Genomic DNA, 22,085 nt, shown 5'->3' with positions numbered 1-22,085 from the left:
TTTCAGGCGGTAATGGTCCTTTAAAAAAGGGGCAATTTCGGCCCCATAGTTTTCTGTTGAATTGCTCCAGACTTCTACATGATTGAAAATAGCCTCAAGTCCTTGAGGGGACAGGTCCTGAAGTCATATTTGCTTCAGAAGATTTTGCAGTGAATCTATGGTTTGGGTATAAAGCATAGCCGTCTCTTTTGTATTATCATCTGTGTTCTCATCGTTGGTCAGGCAGCTTTGAATCAATTGGCAGGTGTCAAGCTTGGTTTGACTTACTGTGTAGTTGCATGAGATGCGCGCAGCTGTTAATGGCTAACTGTCAAACTGGGCTCTGCAGCAGCTCTGGTGGCTCGGCCTCGATAAGATTCTGCATTTTTGTAAGTAGCACCTCGTTTGTGATAAAGTTGATGGGAAGTCTCCAGTGATTTAAATATAGGGATCTGGCTATCTGCGTCACTGTCTGTATTCGGCTGAGCTTTAGTGCGAGATCCCTGGATTCAGCCTTTATCCCCTGCCCACTTGTAATTAAATGACTAACAGCTGGCAGAATGTGGCTCTTGATTGTGAACAGCACTTCCTCAGGTATGCAGACTGCCATGTTCCCATAGCACAGAACCGGTGTGCTCTTGACTTCATCCGATTCGTCATTGGCCTTGACCCTGAATCTGTTGGAGTTAGCAAACTCCTCCTGGCTACTGAACGTATCAAAGTGTGCCATGGCACAGAAACCAATGGCGAGGCTTGCTCCTTCTCTCTCCGCCCTCTCACTGTGCTGCACACTCAGTATCATTGGGTGAAGCTCCTCGTTTACGTTCTTAGTGCGGGTCTGGCGGAGCACTCACACAAGAGATCAAACACATTACTCTTTCACATAGTATGACTAATTCTTCATCTGTTACTGGGTCTGGCTGATGATTGGGTGGTACCAGGGTCCCTGAATCAATGGGTACAGTACACTGTTGAATGAGGAATTGCACCATTGCCTTTCCTCCCTCTTGCTCAAGCTAACTTTGCTGGGCCATGACACATATTACCTGGGCAATTAGCTTCTTCTCCTGATTGCTGCTCTTGTCTAGAAGTACTAGTTTTTTTGGCCCCAAGTTTTGTGCCGCGGCGAAAACGGCGCACCTCCGAGCTGGGCGCCTGTTTTTCGCGCCGAAAACTGCGCCTAAAAAAAAAAAGTCCGATATTCTCGAGCTCCTTGGAGCTCAATGTCTGCTTGGCGCGGCGTGCTCTTCGCATCAGGGGGCGGAGCCTAACACTCTCGCCGATTTTCTAAGTAGCAGGGGGCGGGTACAATTTAAATTGGCCTTCGTGGTGCCGGCAACCCTGCGCGTGCACGTTGGAGCGTGCACGCACGCGCAGTCTCACACAAACATTGCCACTCGGCCATTTTTTAAAATACTGCAGAAAAAGTGAAGATTTGTTTCTTGGACCCCTGCAAAGGCTTGTAATTTAATTTTTTTTGATATTTGTGTGTGTGAGGGAGTGCTTTTAGCAGCACTGCTGAATAAATCACCTGCTGAAATCAGTGAGTTCAGCTTTTCACTGCTAAACTTGCAGAACCGGTGCTGCATTGGTGCATACAAATTAAGGACTGTGTGTTTGGAGAAATAAGAGTGCCAATTCAACTTTGCAATAAAACGTGGTGTTGACAATGCAGCACCCATTCTGCAAATTTAAATATAAAACTGTCGATGTGGCTGCCTCTCCCTGTCCAAATGGCCTCAGTCCCTCTCACAGCTCGAAGGCTGCTGCTGTATCTTCGGCTGCCGGCCAGCCACTGACGCCGCCCCTAAAGCGTGGCCGAATGGCCTCAAGAACCTTAATGAGCTGCGTGTGTCCTGCGTTGATTCTTCGGCTGCCGGCCAGCCATTGACGCCGCTGATATCTCATGGCCGAATGGCCTCACATCGGTCCGCTGATTCTTCGGCTGCTGGCCAGCCACTGACGCCGCTGATATCTCATGACCGAATGGCCTCGGGTCCGTCCGGTGCTGCTTCTTCGCGGCCAGCCACAAAGAGAATGAAGGCCTGCCTCAAGCACTGCAGCTCAGCTCGAAGCTTGCTGCCGTCGAGACACTGACGCCACACCGCTGCCTGTCTCCAACATGAAAGGCCTGCCTGAAGCACTTTCACACAGGTAGGAACATGGTTTATTTAATCTTTTCTTTGCTTATAAATTTTTATTCAGGTTGGATTTATTTGTATAATATTTGTATAAGTATAACTAAGGATTGATTGTAGAATTTATTGACTTCCCTCCCCCCCCCCCCACCTCGTTCCCTACGCCTAATTTGTAACCTACGCCTGATTTTCTAAAGTGTAGACAAGGTTTTTTCGAGCGTACAAAAATCTTCACTTACTCCATTCTAAGTTAGTTTGGAGTAAGTTTTCACTCACGAAACTTTGAAATCAGGCGTAAGTGGCCGGACATGCCCCCTTTTGAAAAACAAATTCTGTTCCAAAGTGAAACTGTTCTAACTGACTAGAACTGGAGCAAACTAAATGTGGAGAATTCCGATTTCTAAGATACTCCGTTCTATACCAGTTGCTCCTAAAAATCAGGAGCAAATCATGCGGAACCTTGGGGCCATTATAGCCACAATCTGAGCCGCCTTCTTCTCCAAGTGCGATGAGACCGATATGATGAGGTGCTTTAGTACAGTGAGTGTTCCTACTTCCAGGAGTTTTGTTTCATGAAGTTTGACATCGTGCCACATGGGGAGAGGTTGGGGCAGATGGCCGGGGGCTTGGCAGGGGGAAATAATGGAATCCCTATTAAAGGAGAAAATAGAAGAACATTTGGAAATGAATAAAATAGTCAACATGGATTTCAAAAGGGAAAGTCTTGCTTGACCAACCTAGTTCAATTTTTTGAAGAGGTAACAGAGAGAGTAGACAAGGGTAATGCATTAGATGTAATTTATCTAGATTTTCAAAAGTCTTCAATAAGGTACCACACAATAACTAATGACTAAAGTCAGGGACTGCGGAGTCAGGGGACAAGTAGCAGAATGGATAGCTAGCTGGCTTCAAGACAGAAAGCAGAGAGTAGGGATAAAGGGAAGCTAATTCAGAGTAGCAGGTGAGTAGTGGTGTTCCACAAGGATCAGCATTATTCACAATTTATATTAACGATTTAGACTTTGGAATCAAAAACACAATTTCTAAATTTGCAGACGAAACCAAATTGGGAGGGTGGGGATAGTCAATACTGAAGAGGACGGCAACAAATTACAGGAGGACATTAATAAACTTGCAGAATGGGTATATAATTGGTAAATAAAATTCAACATAGATAAATGTGAGGTATTACATTTTGGTAAGAAAAATAGGGAGGTCACTTATTACTTGAAAAATAAGAATCTAAATGGGGTAGAGGAGCAAAGGGATCTAGGAATACAGGCGGAGGGGCTAGAATGTCAGGTCCCTCATTGAAACACCTGTGAACTCATCCCTTTTTGATGTGGAAGCAGGTCATCCTCGATACGAGGGACTGCCTAATGCTAAACTATACTATACAGAGAGTGTGTATCCACTTGTAGGGACGAGCATAACTAGAGGCCATCAATACAAGTTAGTCACCAAAGAAATCAAATAGAGATTCAGAAGAAACTTCTTTATCCAGAGAGTGGTGAGATTGTGGAACGCGCTACCACAGGGAGTGGTTGAAGCAAATAGTACAGACGCATTTAAGGGGAGGCTAGACAACCATCTGAGGGAGAAGGCAATGGAGGGCTAAGTTGATAGGGTTAGATGAGGAAAGCTGGGAGGAGACTCGAGTAGAGCAGAAATACTGGCATGGACTGGTTGGGCCGAATGACCTGTTTCTATGCTGTAGGTCCCTTGCATTCGGATTCAGGTGAATTTATAATGGGGAATAAAGAAATGGCAGACCAACTGAACAAATACTTCGGTTCTGTCTTCACAAAGGAAGACACAAATAACCTTCCAATTGTACTAGGGGACAGTAGGTCTAGTGAGAAGGAGATACTGAAGGATATCCTTATCAGACAGGAAATTGTGTTTGGGAAATTGAGGGGATTGAAGGCTGATAAATCCCCGGGGCCTGATAGTCTGCATCCCAGAGTACTTAAGGAAGTGGCCCTAGAAATAGTGGATGCATTGGTGATCATTTTCCAACAGTCTATCAACTCTGGATCAGTTCCTATGGACTGGAGGATAGCTAATGTAACACCACTTTTTAAAAAAGGAGGGAGAGAGAAAACGGGTAATTATAGACCGGTTAGCCCGACATCAGTAGTGGGGAAAATGTTGGAATCAATTATTAAAGATGAAATAGCAGCGCATTTGGAAAGCAGTGACAGGCCCGGTCCAAGTCAGCATGGATTTATGAAGGGGAAATCATGCTTGACGAATCTTCTGGAATTTTTTGAGGATGTAACTAGCAGAGTGGACAAGGGAGAACCAGTGGATGTGGTGTATTTGGACTTTCATAAGGCTTTTGACAAGATCCCGCACAAGAGATTGGTGTGCAAAATCAAAGCGCATGGTATTGAGGGTAATGTACTGACGTGGATAGAGAACTGGTTGGCAGGCAGGAGGCAGAGAGTCGGGATAAACGGGTCCATTTCAGAATGGCAGGCAGGGCTCAGTGCTGGGACCCCAGCTCTTTACAATATACATTAATGATTTAGATGAAGGAATTGAGTGTAATATCTCCAAGTTTGCGGATGACACTAAACTGGGTGGCGGTGTGAGCTGTGAGGAGGACGCTAAGAGGCTGCAGGGTGACTTGGACAGGTTAGGTGAGTGGGCAAATGCATCGCAGATGCAGTATAATGTGGATAAATGTGAGGTTATCCATTTTGGGGGCCAAAACACGAAGGCAGAATATTATCTGGATGGCGGCAGATTAGGAAAACGGGAGGTGCAACGAGACCTGGGTGTCATGGTTCATCAGTCACTGAAAGTGGGCATGCAGGTACAGCAGGCGGTGAAGAAGGCAAATGGTATGTTGGCCTTCATAGCTAGGGGATTTGAGTATAGGAGCAGGGAGGTCTTACTGCAATTGTACAGGGCCTTAGTGAGGCCTCACCTGGAATATTGTGTTCAGTTTTGGTCTCCTAATCTGAGGAAGGATGTTCTTGCTATTGAGGGAGTGCAGTGAAGGTTCACCAGACTGATTCCAGGGATGGCTGGACTGTCATATGAGGAGAGACTGGATCAACTGGGCCTTTATTCACTGGAGTTTAGAAGGATGAGAGGGAATCTCATAGAAACGTATAAGATTCTGATGGGACTGGACAGGTTAGATGTGGGAAGAATGATCCTGATGTTGGGGAAGTCCAGAACAAGGGGACATAGTCTTAGGATAAGGAGTAGGCCATTTAGGACTGAGATGAGGAGAAACTTCTTCCCTCAGAGAGTTGTTAACCTGTGGAATTCCCTGCCGCAGAGAGTTGTTGATGCCAGTTCATTGGATATATTCAAGAGGGAGTTAGATAAGGCCCTTACGGCTAAGGGGATCAAGGGGTATGGAGAGAAAGCAGGAAAGGGGTACTGAGGGAATGATCAGCCATAATCTTATTGAAAGGCGGTGCAGGCTCGAAGGGCCGAATGGCCTACTCCTGCACCTATTTTCTATGTAATATGTACATTAAAGGCGCTATATAAATGAAAGTTGTTGGTTGTTGAGTTTTCTACAAATGTGGCCCTAGGTATCGAATTTAATATTTAACATATTCATGAGTCACTGTTGCTGAGTCCACACGGCTATTGTGTGGCAAGTTTGCCGTTGCTTTAGGGACAGAGTTTTACCACAGCTGCTTCCAAATTCTCCATGCACATCTAACCCTCTATACTAAACATTGGAGACATATCAAGACTTGAAAGGAGAGAATAGAGCCTGGATCTTGGGGAGAGAGTGGGGTCTGCCAACAGAGAGTGAAATTCAGTCAGTGGTGGACAGGATTAGTGCATTAATTTTACTCATTTAAGAGAGAAGCTCAGCCACTCATTTTGGTTTAAAAATGACACAGATTTTTGATTCTTGTCAATCTTATGAAATAAACACAGCTCCACTTTTTAAAAATGGTTTAGTATTTGTGCCACTATAATTGACCATAAAAGGCATCCCTTACATTTCCCTCCTATATTGACCGACCTCAAAGTTGAACTTGCAATTACTCAATCAATAATATGGAAATATTTAGGAAGATGCAGCCAGACATTTGCTTATTACAACAAAAAAAAAACAATTCTTCCCACAATTTTATTGAAAAAGTAAATTCTAACTTAGAACTGCTTATATAATCACACAATAAAAAGTTACTATTGTCTTTTCTACTGTTTCTATCATAAAACTGGGTAAAATCCAATTTGCTGTTTCTATTGCCATGGGAGATCTACTAGTGTATTAATATGCAGCTTTTGTAAGAGGAGTGATGGCACCATGACGATGAACAAGTGGTGGAGACTGTCAACAAATGGTCAAATTCAATGATGAATGATATAACTAATGTTTTGATCTTAAAGTGCTGATCAATATAAGGAGGGAAACGATAATTCTGTTCAATCAAAGCTCCACACCCAATTGTGCAGATTAATGGCCATTTATCTTTGGATAAGTCCTCCAAAAATGCAAAAAGCTCAATTTAAATCTTGTCACAGAAAGATACATAGAATAGTCAAACATCAGTCATCAATTGGAGGCAGAGTGTGACATCAGTAATATAGAACAGCAGTGTGCAGCAAACCAGATTTTAAAACCGAGATTGTGCACAAAAGGTTGCTTATTGGCTTACACAAATGTCTACACACTAATTATCACCCTGGTGTGTGCCCATACTGCTTGTGTTAATTGCTCTCTTATCTTACTCTTGTGCCCTTACGAGGTTCTCTCCCAGTGGCTTTAGGATGGGAGGGGGAAGGCTGCTCAGTCAAGGGCTCCCAAGACGATTGTGGTCGTTGACTTCTGAAAGAGCCTGGCTCCAGACTGCAACATTTAGGTGGCTGCTGTGGCAGTCTGATCCAGCTGGCTTTCTGTCAACAGGGCAGGTATTGGTTGAGGGGGTCACAAGGGTCCAGATGTGTTGTGGTTCTGAGAAAGGGCAACACTTCCATTCTCTCAGCGTGACTGCCTCTACTACTGGGCTGCAGGAGAGCAGATTGTAGGATATCCATTAAGTGATTGAAACCCCTATCTATTTGATTTCCCAGGCTGACCAAGACGGAGGAGCCCAGTGCCTGAATGGCCCAGAATAAGCTTTTTTGAGAGATGTTATTACACCGCAGACTTCTGCAAGGAGGACCCAGTTGTGTCGTCCACTGCATGCTCCATTGTTGACGGCAAATGACCATTCCATGCATGAGAACCCGACAAAAGTCGTCAGTGGATTCTTCACATGCTCCGACATGTTGCGGAAGCTCCCTGACAGACAGTCCAGTGCATTCAGTAATTATTGGCGCAGAGAAGGCATCTTTCTTTTAAAAATTGTACCCCTAAAGTCTGCATCTCTGTTCTCTTTAGCAGAGCAAGATCAAGAGCTTGCCATCCGGTGAGCTGTTTCCTAGGCTATCCTTTCCACTGGCACCTGCTCACTTGTGCTCAGTGAACCAGACAATGCGGACGACTTGAACTCAGTCACTATACCACGGGGGGGTGCCAATTTCTGTGCTGGTCCTTGCAAGGGTGAGGGGCGAGTGATGGGAAGAACCTGAAGATGCACCATCAGTATGTGCACATGCAGGGCCCCAAGTTGTCTGAGGAGGGAGGGATAAGGGCAAGGGGAAGCAGTAATAGATGAGTGGCAGCGCAATAAAGCACCAGGTTGTCATGGTGTGTGAGTGGGTGACAGAACAAGTTAAGTAAAAAGAGAAAAGGAAAGGAAGATGTCCAAACACCCTGCTATGCATGGATTCTCTCTGCAAATTATGTCAATAAATGCCTCCTCCATTGGTGTCAGAGGTTAGACTATACCAGGACCTCCTCCTGTCTTGAAGTCTCTCTTTGGTTGTGTGCCAGCTTCTTCTGCAGTGGGTTCGTGTATGCCCTGTTGAAGGGTTTTGAAGATGTATGAGGATATTTTGCACAGTGCACACGATGAGAAGCAGCAGCAGCAAGTGTGCCCATGGGAGAGAAATAAGAACTTAAGAAATAGGAACGGAAGTAAGTCCTTTGGCCCCTCGAGCCATCCAAGAAGATCATGGCTGATCTGATCTTGGCCTCAACTCCACTTCTCTGCCCGCTCCCCATAACCCTCGACTCTGCCTGCTGCTTTTACACCCAAATAGGTGAGGGGGGGGGGGGCAACAGCAGGAATTGCGTGTGTGAATACAAGAGAAGTGTTCCGTTGTGATTGGAGGAGAGGCATGAGAAGTGGGGAAGGGTAAGATTGATTGTGCTGGGCTAAAGTCGGGTGGTCCAGGGTTGTACAGAGAGTAAGAGATTTGTGAAAGGATGTTTTGCCAAGGCAGTCCTGGTGAGATCCTTCGAACAATGCTGCTGGCATTGACCTGCTCAGCCACCTCTCTCCATTCCTGCTGACTAATTTGAAGGAGTACCATTCTCCCATTGGGGGCGAAGCGGACTTCCTTCTTGTTGATCACTTGCTCCATAAGCATATCCATGGCTGCATCCGAGAAGTGGTGGGTCCTGGATGATGGCGTGCTGCCTGCTGCTTCAATAACGCGCTCTTCACCACTGAAAAGTGCATCCTTTTTATTTGTGTAATATACAGACAACAATGCAGGCATCAACTGCTCAAGTGATTGAACTAGAGATCCATCACATCATTTTCTAATCACTGTATACTCTGCATCTCTACAAGTGTCAATGAATGAGTGAACAGCAGAATCTCCCCTTTAAGGTGTTGCAGGCTGCCTTTAATTAGCAACTGCCCAGCTCATCCTCCCAAGTGACAATCTACCTATAAGGAGAACGATTAGCACCAGCAGCTCATCTATTTAAGGTTAATGAGGTCCAACCATGAAAACTGATCAGGACCCCCACTGACTGAATCAGGCGGGCAGAGCGGAACAGATGACCTGGCCACCGCTTCTACACCCAGAATGAAAAACACCTGCAGCATGCCAGCAGCTAGGGCGTTACTAGGGTTAGGGAATTACAAATATAAGCTAAAACTTTAAGCAGCTTAACAGGTGTTGCAACGCTAAAATACCACGAAGACAGTTGAAGTTGGAGTTTTCAATGCATTTTGAAATGGAATGTTGTGACCCATCTACCATTTTTATTATCAATATTATTGATGAATATATATCATTGATGAATATGCCACTGAATAAATAAATAATTTAAAAAAATAATATTCTTAAAACACTGCATTTGGGCAAATAATTTGTTCAACTAACCGTCAGCAATTTGCCAATGACTGAATTTAAGGTAAACTTGGCAGGAATTCACACAGAATCTTGGGGTGATTTTTTTCAACTCTATTAACTGTAAATTAGTGCACAGTATAGAGTAGCATTACCAATGTCACTTAAAATGAAAATGCAAAGAAAGTTTCCTTTAATAGTCTATTCACAATTTATCACTGTATTTTCACCATATTTATCTTCTCTCAGATTTGGTGACACTTAATCCAATAGGACATTTAATACTGCAAATACTTTCAATGGCTCTGAGGATAAAATATCTGAAATGCCTTTTTTCACCACTCTCTGTTTCAACATTTCTAAAGTTCATTATGGGTGTAACAGTTTTTCTGTGTCCTTAGAGATTGATGCTACACAAGGATTGTAGTCACCTCTCCAAGTTTTTGAATACAAAGCAAGTACATGAGAGGACTCAGTCGAATAAATTACATTTCATTATATTACAATAAAGTAGAATTATTTTGAAAAATATAATCATTATTATTCCATGTTTGATGTCTAAATGGCTTAAATTGCGCAACGAATTTGATCTTGGCTGTGTCATACTTACAGTGAAGGATCTTGAACCAGGTCTTTAAGGTTTATCCCACTTCTATCTTCTGCAAGGTTTCTGAAGCAGCTATCACTCACTGTAAAAGATGAACAGAAAATCACAGTGATATTTTCAAATACTGCCTTTCAACCAAGAATCTTTCTCTTCCTCTTTTCAGTCAACCTTTTCCCTCCCCTCCCTTGAACACATTGATTCTTCCTGGGTACAATCTCCTTGCCTCCAGTACCTCACCCAAATCACCAGTCTTCATATGTGAGCTTGGACGGTGAGATTCGGCAGGGTATTTAACCTCGAGCAGTATTACAGTCAAGACCATAGATATGTATATGCACTTCCAGTTTTAGGCAGGGGAACCAAGTGGTGCTATTGTGCTCCTATTACCTACACCATTTCAACCTTAGTGTTAGCAACTCACTAGCTTAACCAGATAAGCTATCTGGAAATCTTGCAAAATGTATGTAGGCCAACTGAAAAACAATTATATTTTAACTGAAAAATAACATTCCACTGAGAAGAACCCTTTTAAACGATGTTAGAAAGATTAAGAAAAACATTCTGGTGCTTTTTCAAATTTGTTTCAGTTGATGCATTTTAGTGACATCGGTACACAATAATTGTGTTCTGAGTTTTCAAGCCAACAACAGGTTTGCCAAATATACTTTGATGGAAATAGTGTCCTTTAAGGATGAAGTGTGCACTACATTTAAGTAAAGCTTGCTTGAAGGAGTTAGTAGCAATAGAGCTTTGAACCAATTCCCCAGTGATCAATAAGTTCAAAATCTGTTTTGGTATGATAAAACTTTCAAAATAATAAACTTTTATACACAATCTGGAATATTACTAAGCAGCATATACACAAGAATCAAAAAAATAGTCTGTCTCATATCTATAAGAGCAAGAGAATTGACTTTGTAACGTTTAAAACAAAACGACACTGAAAATTACATGGCAATGATTTCTAAGATGATAGTGAGAACTTCCTTTGTTTTTACCCTTCCTGCATCACAAACAAGTTCTATGACTAATGTGAAAGAAGGGTACTCCTAAATTGCAAGTTACATTTATGCTTTCACTAAACAAGGCTTCATCATTTCCAAAAACTTCCAAGACTGCAAGCATCAATAAATGCTTTCTTCATGTTGAACAATCAGTAGCCATCATACAAGGGGGACGGGGGGGGGGCAGGGGGTAGGTGGAGGAGGAGGAGGAATGATTTCCCATTGTGAACAATGGCCAATATATAATGTATGTTCCAACTTGAACTTCAACCAAAGAATGAGGGAGTTCATAGGAAAGGTTCATGGATTTTTTTTTCACCATCATTCAACTGCCTCTGCTGATTCACCCTCTTCCCCTTGCCTACCATTCCAAAGCTGCACCCACGCCAGCCCCACATCCAGGCTCTCAATAATTTCTCCTCCATCTCCCCACACCCTCTCCAACCTCATCTCACCTGTGAGACTCACCTCCTGCTTCTTCAACCCCATTCCCACTGATCGATGAACCATCCAAATTCCCTCCCCACCTGCCATGCAAGCTGACTTTGTAAATGGTTCTGTCTTCCTTTCAAAACCATCATCATCCCCTTTGCCAAAAACACACGGTCGCACCCTCTGTCATTGCAAATGATCGATCCACCTCCACCCTCACTTTCCTCTAAGTTCATGAACATGGTTAGGCCTCCCAAATCTATGCCCATTTCTCCTGCAACTCACTGCTTCAATCTCTACAACTTAATATAAGTAAAACAAAAATGATAATAGAGAAAATAATAAGACTTAAGATAGTTAAATCTTCAGGACCCGATAGGTGAGGAAATTGCAGATGCGATATTGCAAACTCTCTAGATTTAGCAATTGGATTGGAAAGTAGCAAATGTCATTCCATTATTTAAGAAGGAAGGCAAGAGAGAAACCAGGTAAATACAGACCAGGTGGTTTAACATCAATTGTGCTGAAGTTACTGGAATCTACCAGAGAAGGAGTGACTGAGCACTTGGACATGTATGAGCTGATCAAAGGGAGTCAGAATGGATTTATGACGGTGGGTCATGGCTGACGAATCTTGTTGAATTTTTTGGGAAGGTCACCAGCATGATAGATAGATGCTTCCTATATGGACTTCCAGAAGGCATTTGTTCTGCACACGAGATTACCAAAAATGAAAGCACACAGAAACCATCTATAAGATGCACGGCAGCAACTCGCCACAGCTTCTTCGGCAGCACTTTCAAAACCCACAATCTCTACCACCTAGAAGGACAAGGGCAGCAGGTGCATGGGAGCACCATCACCTGCAAGTTCCCCTTCAACTTACACACCATCCTGAATTGGAAATATATTGCTGTTCCTTCATCGTCACTGGGTCAAAATCCTGGAACTCCCTCCCTAACAGCACTGTGGGAGCACCTTCACCACACAGACTGCAGCAGTTCAAGAAGGCAGCTCACCACCACCTTCTCAAGGGCAATTAAGGATGGACAATAAATGCTGGCCTTGTCAGCGATGCCCACATCCCAGAAACGATAAAAAAAAAGGTTCCCCATGTGACATGGGTTACTAATTGGTTGGAAGCTAGGAAACAGACAGTAGGTATAAAGGGAACGTTATTTGATTAGTCGGGTGTGACAAGTGGTGTTCCCTAAGGGATCTGCGCCTCAGCTTTTTGCCATATATATTAATGACTTGCATATCCAACTTTCTACATTTGAATGCACAGTAGATGGAAGGGAGAAGTTACAAAGGGACATTGACAGGCTCAATGGCCCCAAGTTTCGCCATGATTTGCTCCTGATTTTTAGGAGCAACTGGTGTAGAACGGAGTATCTTAGAAATCGGAATTCTCACCATTTAGTTTGCTCCAGTTCTAGTCAGTTAGAACAGTTTCACTTTGGAACAGACTTTTTTTTTCAAAAGGGGGCGTGTCCAGCCACTTACGCCTGTTTTCAAAGTTTCATCAGTGAAAACTTACTCCAAACTAACTTAGAATGGAGTAAGTGAAGATTTTTGTACGCTCGAAAAAACCTTGTCTACACTTTAGAAAATCAGGCATAGGTTACAAATCAGGCGTAGGGAATGGGGGGGGGGGGGGAGTTTATAGGGAAGTTTACAAACATTAAACACTTCAGTTTTACAAATAAAAAGCCATCATCAATAATAAATGATAAAAACATCAATAAATCAATCAAAAAAATTAATAAGAAATAATGTTTTTTAAAAATCAATAAATAAAACATTTTCTACTTACCGACTGCAGCACCGGTAGCCCTCCAACAGCGTGCTGGGATGCCCCCCCCCCCCCCACCCAGTGTGTCTCTGTCAGTGTCTCTATCTCTCTGTCTGTGTGTGTCTCACATTCTCTGTCTGTCAGTGTCTGTGTTTCTGACAGCGAGGGGAGGGGGAGGAGGGGGTAGAGAGAGAGAGAGGGAAGGGGGAGGGATGGGGGAGAAGTGGGGGAGGAGGAGAAGGGGGCAGGGGGGAGGAGGAGAAGGGGGCAGGGGGAGGAGGAGAAGGGGGAAGGGAGGGAGGAGGAGAAGGGGGAAGGGGGGGAGGAGAAGGGGGAAGGGGGGAGGAGGAAAAGGGGGGGAAGGAGAGGGGGGGAAGGAGAGGGGGGAAAGGAGAGGGGGGGAAAGGAGAGGGGGGGAAAGGAGAGGGGGGAAAGGAGATGAGGGGGAAGGAGATGAGGGGGAAAGGAGATGGGGGGAGAGGAGATGGGGGGAAAGGAGATGGGGGGTGGAAAGGAGATGGGGGGTGGAAAGGAGATGGGGGGGAAAGGAGATGGGGGGTGGAAAGGAGATGGGGGAAAAGGAGATGGGGGGGAGGAGAGGGGGGAAGGAGATGGGGGAAGGAGATGGGGGGGAAGGAGATGGGGGGGAAAGGAGATGGGGGGGAAAGGAGATGGGGGGTGGAAAGGAGATGGGGGGTGGAAAGGAGATGGGGGGTGGAAAGGAGATGGGGGGTGGAAAGGAGATGGGGGGGAAAGGAGATAGGGGGGAAAGGAGATGGGGGGGGGAAGGAGATGGGGGGGGAAAGGAGATGGGGGGGGGAAAGGAGATGGGGGGGAGGGAAAGAAGAAGGGGGAGGGAGGCTGAACGGGCCGGGCCCGGCCGGGCCCAAGACTTCGGGCAGGTTACATAAACATGGCTTGTATTCCTTTGAGTTTAGAAGATTGAGCGGTGATCTAATCAAGATGTTTAAAATGATAAAGGGATTCAATATGGTATCCACAACAAGGGGGAATGATCTTAAAATTAGAGCTCGGCCGTTTAGGCGTGAAATCAGAAAGCACTTTTCAAACAAAGGGTCGTGGAATCCTGGAGCTCTCTCCCCCAAAAGACTTGATGTTCGGTCAATTGAAATTTTCAAGACTGTGATCATTAAGTAAGGATATCAAGGGAAATGCAGCAGGGCGGGTAAATGGAGTTGAGACACAGATCAACTATAATCTAACCGATTGGTGATACAGACTCAAGAGGTTAAATGGCCTACTCCTGTTTCTGCCCCGACCACAGCACCAAAATGGTTTGAACCAAAGTCACGAATCACATACGGTTTGTGAATGTGACAACCTTCCTTTATCAGAGAGACAGACTATTATCTGAATGGTGACAGATTAGGAAAAGGGGAGGTGCAACGAGACCTGGGTGTCATGGTACATCAGTCATTGAAGGTTGGCATGCAGGTACAGCAGGCGGTTAAGAAAGCAAATGGCATGTTGGCCTTCATAGCAAGGGGATTTGAGTACAGGGGCAGGGAGGTGTTACTACAGTTGTACAGGGCCTTGGTGAGGCCACACCTGGAGTACTGTGTACAGTTTTGGTCTCCTAACCTGAGGAAGGACATTCTTGCTATTGAGGGAGTGCAGCGAAGGTTCACCAGACTGATTCCCGGGATGGCGGGACTGACCTATCAAGAAAGACTGGATCAACTGGGCTTGTATTCACTGGAGTTCAGAAGACTGAGAGGGGACCTCATAGAAACATTTAAAATTCTGACGGGGTTAGACAGGTTAGATGCAGGAAGAATGTTCCCAATGTTGGGGAAGTCCAGAACCAGGGGTCACAGTCTAAGGATAAGGGGTAAGCCATTTAGGACTGAAATGAGGAGAAACTTCTTCACCCAGAGAGTGGTGAACCTGTGGAATTCTCTACCACAGAAAGTTGTTGAGGCCAATTCACTAAATATATTCAAAAAGGAGTTAGATGAAGTCCTTACTACTAGGGGGATCAAGGGGTATGGCGAGAAAGCAGGAATGGGGTACTGAAGTTGCATGTTCAGCCATGAACTCATTGAATGGCGGTGCAGGCTAGAAGGGCCGAATGGCCTACTCCTGCACCTATTTTCTACGTTTCTATGTTTCTATCCCTGCTTGTCCTCAAGCACCCTTTGGCATGATCGACAACACCACCCTCCTCCAAAGCCTTTCCTCCATTATCCAGCCCGGTGGGACTGCCTTTACTTGGTTCCAATTTTACCTATCCAATTATATCCAAAGTATCTCCAACAATGGCTTCTCTTTATGTCCCTGCACCTAGAGTCCCCACAAGGATTTATCCTTGGGCCCCCTCCTCTTCCTCATGTACATGATGCCCCTTGGCATTTGGAGAAATGGGGTCAGCTTCCACATCTATACTGATACCAACCAGCCCACCATCTCTCTTGAAATCTCTATTGCCTCGATGCTGTTAAGCTGCTTGTCCGTCATCTAGTCTTGGATGAACTGCAATTTCCTCCAGCTAAACATTGGGAAGGCCTCACCATAAAATGTGTAACTTTGCCACTAACTACACCTCCCTTTCCAAAACTGTTCACAACCTCGGTGTCCTACTCAGCTCATGAGCGGAGCTTCATATCCCATATCCTCTTAAACACCCAATTCCACCTCTGTAACATGATCTATCTCCGTCCCTACCTCAGTCCATCTACTGCTTAAACCCTCATCCATGCCTTTGTCACTCGATGATGCTAATACTTTCCGGGATGGCCTCCTACCCTCTGCAAATTTCAGCTCTTGAAGAATTCTGCTTCTTTTATCCAATCTCACACCAAGTCACATTTGATTGTTACCCCTGTCATCGACCTACATTGACTCCCATCCCCTAATGCCTCAAATTTAACATTTAAGTCTCTCCAGGTCCTTGTCCCTCACTATCTCTGTAATCCTCTCCAGCACTGCATCCTCCCCCAACCTGCTTCTCTCCACAAAGCTCTGGCCTCTTCTGCATCCTTCCTCCTTTTATCCCAACATTGGCAGCAGTGCTTTCAGCCACCAAGTTCCCACATTGTGGAATTCCCACCACAAACCCCTCCGCCTGCTCACCTCTCTCCCTCTTTAAAACCTATCTTTGACCAAGCTTTTGGTCACCTCATCTAATATTTCTTTCTTTGACTCAGTGTCTATTTTCTTCTTCTGCCTCTGCGAAGTTCCTTTGGAATGTTTTTCTACATTCGTGGCAAATGTTACACTGGTTGAAGTTATTATTCACTTGGCTGCCATTTTCATCTTGTTTACCACGTGTTGTACAGTACACTTGTACGATTGGATTAGTTACTCTGCTGCAATAAATATAACGGCACCAAATATTGAGTCTCCAGCCATATTATTATGATGTTTGATGAGGGAATTAAATTTGTGCTTTCGAACGGCATTGTACAGCTGTTGCCACATATTTAACTGGATACTGTACAAACCGCTCCTGAACTGTGTATGTGCTCAACGCTTTCATGCATTTAACACTCACGTGTACACACAAATATTAAGAAAGTTAAAATAGTGAACAAAACAAAAATGTTATACACGAAGGGGTACTTCAAAGAAAACCAATTCCATTCATACCACATTTTTGAATTAAAGATGGATGCCTGCAGTGTGCTTCAAGCCATCTTTTAATATATTCAAACTACGTTCAAAGACAAATATTGGATTCGGGGTAATATACTCGACAAAATTCATTTCATGGTTGCAATTCAACTTCAAACTTTTCTGCAGGTACATAAACAGCTGCTCTGAAATCTCCGGAGGAGATTAAGATTTGCATTAAGATTCCCCTTAACATTCCTTTTGTAACTCTAAGCATTTCACTTCTAGGTTACTCATGTCCCAGTGGGACCCTTCTGCATTTAACTATGCAGCCTTAATTTTCATTTTCACAATTGGGTCTTATTCTTAAAAAAAACTGCAGCATTTGGCTTCTTAAATTTGTGAATTTCTTTCATGTGAAACACAGGTTAACTATCATCCTCACTTCATCCAATCCACATTAATTGGCTTGCCTAGGGCAGGGCAAATACTTCCAAGTTGAGAAGTTAATTTTGTCCTTTCAAGTTCATCAGTCTTTGGAGGACTGTTGTACTCAAATACTTTTCATGATATTCTGTCTACTCTGCCTATTTTTCAGTGGTGTTACACTATCCATTTCAGATGAATGTGAAGTTGCCTCTGATGCACATCGACACAAGGGTGCCACTGTAATTCGGGAATCCAGTGACGACCTGACTCTCGAGTGTAATGCAGCCAAGTGGTGATATCAGCTCCAGTAAGTAGTCTAGCATCTTCTGGGTTTCACACTGTGCGTATAATAACTCAAACTGCGTGCTAAACATCATTTAAAAATCTACGGAATGCTCCAAATGGTAAATATGACCCACACTCTCACATCTCCAGTTAGATGGTTAGAGTAGCACTGGTAGAAACATAAGGGCTGCTTCCCTGCCTGTCCATTCATGGGGCATGGCATGGGAAATACAAAGGGAAAAAATAAATCCATCATGAAAATAGTCTTTGAGCCAAAGTAATACATTTTGCATTTGCCTTTTAAGAGGGCTGACAACAGAAATACATAAAATAGTAATAGATAACTGAAGGGAGCTCCAGTGGAATGATACAAGGAAATCACAAAAGTCACAGCAAAGCACAAACTTGAATGTTATCTGAACCCTAAGATTGCTTAACAGCCTTGCAATTCCAAACCACAATTGAAAGCAAATTATTACCAATAATGCACTGAGCATGGTGGCAAGATAGTAGATGTCAATCGTGGCAACTAATGTGAATCATGTAATAACTCTGCAGTAGTTTATACACTGAACAATCTGGCTATAATATAGTGTGAAATGGCAGAGTGGGCTGTACCAATGTTAAACTGAAATGATCTTTAATGTTGTACAGTAATATTCCAGTACCACCAACACAGCCTGTCATGATTTATATTGGGTGAGTTGTGGGCCAGGTTTATCTGCAAGTTGAATTATTACTATGCTTTTGGAACCAAAGTGGAATAAATGATTATTTACAGACCGTCCAGAATTGAAGAGAAAAAGGCCATCACTATACAGCACAGCATCAATAAAAAACACTTGGAATTTGCGGACAGCAGTGAAGCAAAGGCGTTTAAGTAAGCTTCGCACAAAGATCTCTGTGTTGAGAAGTTTGAGTTTTTTGATGTGTAATTCAAATCAACGAAGTAAATTGGGGAATCCTATAGTGCGAGTTGCTTTGACAGCAACACAGCCAATCAAAACACAGAATTCTCATAGACAATGAACAAGGAAGTAAGTAAGCTCTTAAAATTCTAACTTTTAAAAAATGTTAGAGAGAGCAAAACAAAGATTGGGGCTCTCACATGGGGAAAAGGCAGACCTGAAATAAATGTACTTTTTTAAAAGTTTATTAAGATGGATAAATTTCACACAACACAGAATTAAAATTAGGGCCATAACTTTTGTTTAGAAAGAAAAACTTCTTTTTAACTTTTGTTGAGCAGTCAATACACCGTTAAAACCCCAGATACACCTAATCCCTCTGGGTCTAATTTTTAGTGGAAATTTAACAGCATAATTACTGCGGAAGAGCCGAAGTCTTTGTCAGTTTCCATGATTTGAGATAGTACACTGATTGCCGGCTCTGTGGAGGCGGAGGGAAGCGCGGGCACATCACAGCCTGTGGCGGAGCAGTTTCCGCCAAATCCCGAAGTTGCGGTCAGTTTCAAAGGTAGAATAATGGCAAACGCTGCCAGATCGCCGTCATCCAAACCTCAAATTCCAGGCTTTTATTTGGTTTCAGGTAAAGGTTGATACGTGGCAGAGAGATGGCCTATAGTGACTACACTTTAAAAGTACTTCATTGGCTGTAAAGCCTTTTGGTCATGAAAAGTGCTATATAAATGCAAGTCAGCCTTTCTTTCTTCAGCGCAGTACTGAGGGAGTGCTTCACTGTCGGAGGTATTGTCTTTCAGATGAGATGTTAAACCGAGTTCCATCTGTCCTCTAAGGTGGATCTAAAAGATCCTATGGTATTCGAAGAAGAATAGGGGAATTCTCCCCGGTGTCCTGGCCAATATTTATCCCTCAACCAACATCACTAAAAAACAGATTATCTGGATATTATTACATTGCTGTTTGTGGGAACTTATAAATTGTTAGGTGTCATGAGGGGCAGATGAATTTAATGAAATTAATTCAGTTTTTGTTCTTAGCTTTCAGGAATATAATATTCATTTTAAGCGTTGGAGAGGGTACAATAGAGATTTACTAGAATAGCAATGCAATCAATCCTGCTTTGTGGGACCCATGGCTAGGATAGTCTGTGACAGGCAAGGTGTGACACCCGAGAGATTGAAAACTCCTATCACTGCACCACCTACAGGTATAACTGGTACTACAGGCAGTATAATGGTTTTGCCCCAAGGGGCAAAGTGACCATGAAAGCTATCACTGAAAAGCATGCCACACACATCAACTTTAATGGTTAAAAATGGTAGAACGGAATAGTTTCAAAGCACAAGTAACTTGGCTCCTTAGAAAGCATTCACCAATCACAAAGAAATCTTCATTCCTTCAGTTCTAGTAAGTGTTAGGGAAGAGAGGGAATAAATAAATAAACTGGGCGAAAAGTGCTGTCAAACATAACATTGTAATTGCAGTTTCTGCCTGCTGTGGTGACCCATGGGTAACACATTTTCTGAAATACTTCAATTTTAAAAGAGAATGTTGAAAATACAGGCAAATAACACCATTCTCAACCTATAACAGTCAACAATAGACAAATGAGCACAAGCTTCCAGTTAAAATGCAACACATACACGCTTTTTACAAATACAATTTGCAATGGCTTAAGTAGGAATGTGGTTAAATAAGTTTTCTTCTTTCGGAAGGACATGAAGGCTTTGGAGAGGGTAGAGTAGAGATTTACTAGAATGGTACCAGGGATGAGGGATCACAGTTATGTGGATAGGCTGGAGAAGCTGGGGTTGTTCTCCTTAGAGCAGAGAAGGCTAAGAGGAGATTTGATAGAGGTGTTCACAATCATGAAGGGTTTAGATAAAGTAAATAAAGAGAAGCTGTTTCCAATGGTTGATGGGTTGATAACCAGAGGACACATGTTTAAGGTCATTGACAAAAGCAGAGGTGACACAAGGAAAAACATTTTTACACGAGTGGTTAGGATTTGGAACGCTCTGTCTGATAGGGTGGTGGATACAGATTCAATAGTAGCCTTCAAAAGGGAATTGGATAAATACTTGGAGAAAAAATTGCAGTATATGGGGGAAGAGCAGGGAGCGGGACTAACTGGATTGCTCTTCGAAAAAGCTGGCAAAGACTCGATGGGTGGAATGGTCTCCTTCTGTGCTGTACTATTCTATGATTCTAAACTGAAACTTTTCATGCAACAGATAAAATGTCATGATTTTGACTAAGAAAAAAAATTGCATTTATACAGCAACCTTCGTGTTCTCAGGAACAATGAATTACTTTTTTAAGTCATTTTTGTTACAAAGCCAAACGGGACTGCCAACTTATTCAAAGCAAGGTCCTGCAAATAGCAAATAAGATGAATAAACAGTACATTTGTTTTTGGTGGTGATAGTTGAGGGAGAAATGTTGGCCAGAACAGGATAACTTCTTGTTCATCTTCAAATAATGCCATGTGACCTTTAGCATCCACCTGTACAGGCAGATGGGACTTCAGTTTTATATCTCATCTGAAAGACGGAATGTCTAACAAAGCAGCACTTGCTCAGAGGGCAACAGCAATTTGCATCTACATAGCACTGTTAATGTAGAAAAATGTCCCTGAGCACGTCAAAATGACAGAATCAAAAATTAATTGACTCTGAGACAAAGAAGGATAGGTGACCAATATGTTGGGACAATAAAGGTAGTTTTTAAAGAGGGTCTTAAAGGAGGAAGCATGGAGTAGCTGAGGGACGGAACTCCAGAACATAGGACTTGTGTGGCTGAAGGCACAGACGCCAATGGTGAGAAACTTGTAGGAGGATGCAGAAGAAGCCAGAGTCGCAGAAAGGTAGAGGCGTGGATTATTGTTTCAATGGCAGGCGGGCTGAGGTGGGGTGGAAGCAGGCAATGTTACCGAAGTGGAAGTAAACAGTCTTTGTAATGGAGAGGTTATGCAGTCGGGAGCTCAGCTCGAGGTCGAATAGGACACCAACAGTCTGGTTAAGTCTGAGATGGTGGAGAGGGGGGGATGGAGTTGATGGCAGGGGTCTGGAGTTTGTGGTGGGAGGCTGAAGATGATGGCTTCATCTTCCTAATGTTTGCCTGGAGGAAATTGCAGCTCGTCCAAGACTGGATGACAGCATACAGGAAGTTGAAGGGTCAAGAGAGATGGTGGAGAGGTGGAACTAAGTGTTGTCAGTGTACATGTGGAAGCTGACCCCATGTCTGCAGGTGATGTTGCCTAGGGCCAGCTCAGTAATTCCTACCCTAAACCTCTCCGTCTCTACCTCTCTCTCCTCCTTTAAGTCATTCCTTAAAACCTATCTCTTGTCATGACATATCTTTATGTGGCTTGGTGTTTAAATTATTTCTTATAACATTCCTGTGAAGAATCTTGGGATGTTTTTACCACATTGAAGGCACTATATAAATGAAGAAGACAAGGGGCCAATGATAGATCCTTGATGGATTCCCGACATGTTAGTGTGTGGTGGGAAGAGATGCCATTGTACGAGATGCTCTAGAATTGATTGGTAGCTCAAATGGCCAATCCCCAGACATGGAAAGCTGGAAGAGGAACTGGGTCAAGCTTTTGGCTTCCTGTACATCTAAGAAATAAGTCAACAAAGAAGCAAGCGGTCAAAGACAGTGTACATGATTTGGTAAGGGAACCAGATCTAAAAAGAGAACATTCTCTTCTTAAGTGCAGGCCGAACAGTTTCAGAG

General features: G+C 43.5%; 1 protein-coding gene across 11 annotated transcripts in view; it reads right to left on the bottom strand.

The window, feature by feature from the left end:
• LOC139263213 (gephyrin) overlaps positions 1-22,085 on the bottom strand; it is a 903,368-nt gene that overhangs the window by 589,006 nt on the left and 292,277 nt on the right. For all 11 annotated transcript variants that reach the window (XM_070878953.1, XM_070878963.1, XM_070878956.1 and 8 more), the window contains exon 2: positions 9,904-9,982. In XM_070878953.1, the coding sequence (XP_070735054.1) occupies positions 9,904-9,982 (79 nt within the window). The remainder of the gene's footprint in view (positions 1-9,903; positions 9,983-22,085) is intronic.

This window comes from Pristiophorus japonicus, chromosome 4 (genome assembly GCF_044704955.1).
Source record: "Pristiophorus japonicus isolate sPriJap1 chromosome 4, sPriJap1.hap1, whole genome shotgun sequence".
Classification (NCBI taxonomy): domain Eukaryota; kingdom Metazoa; phylum Chordata; class Chondrichthyes; family Pristiophoridae; genus Pristiophorus; species Pristiophorus japonicus.
The sequence above is the reverse complement of the archived record's forward strand: the minus strand, read 5'-3'. Positions and strand labels throughout refer to the sequence as shown.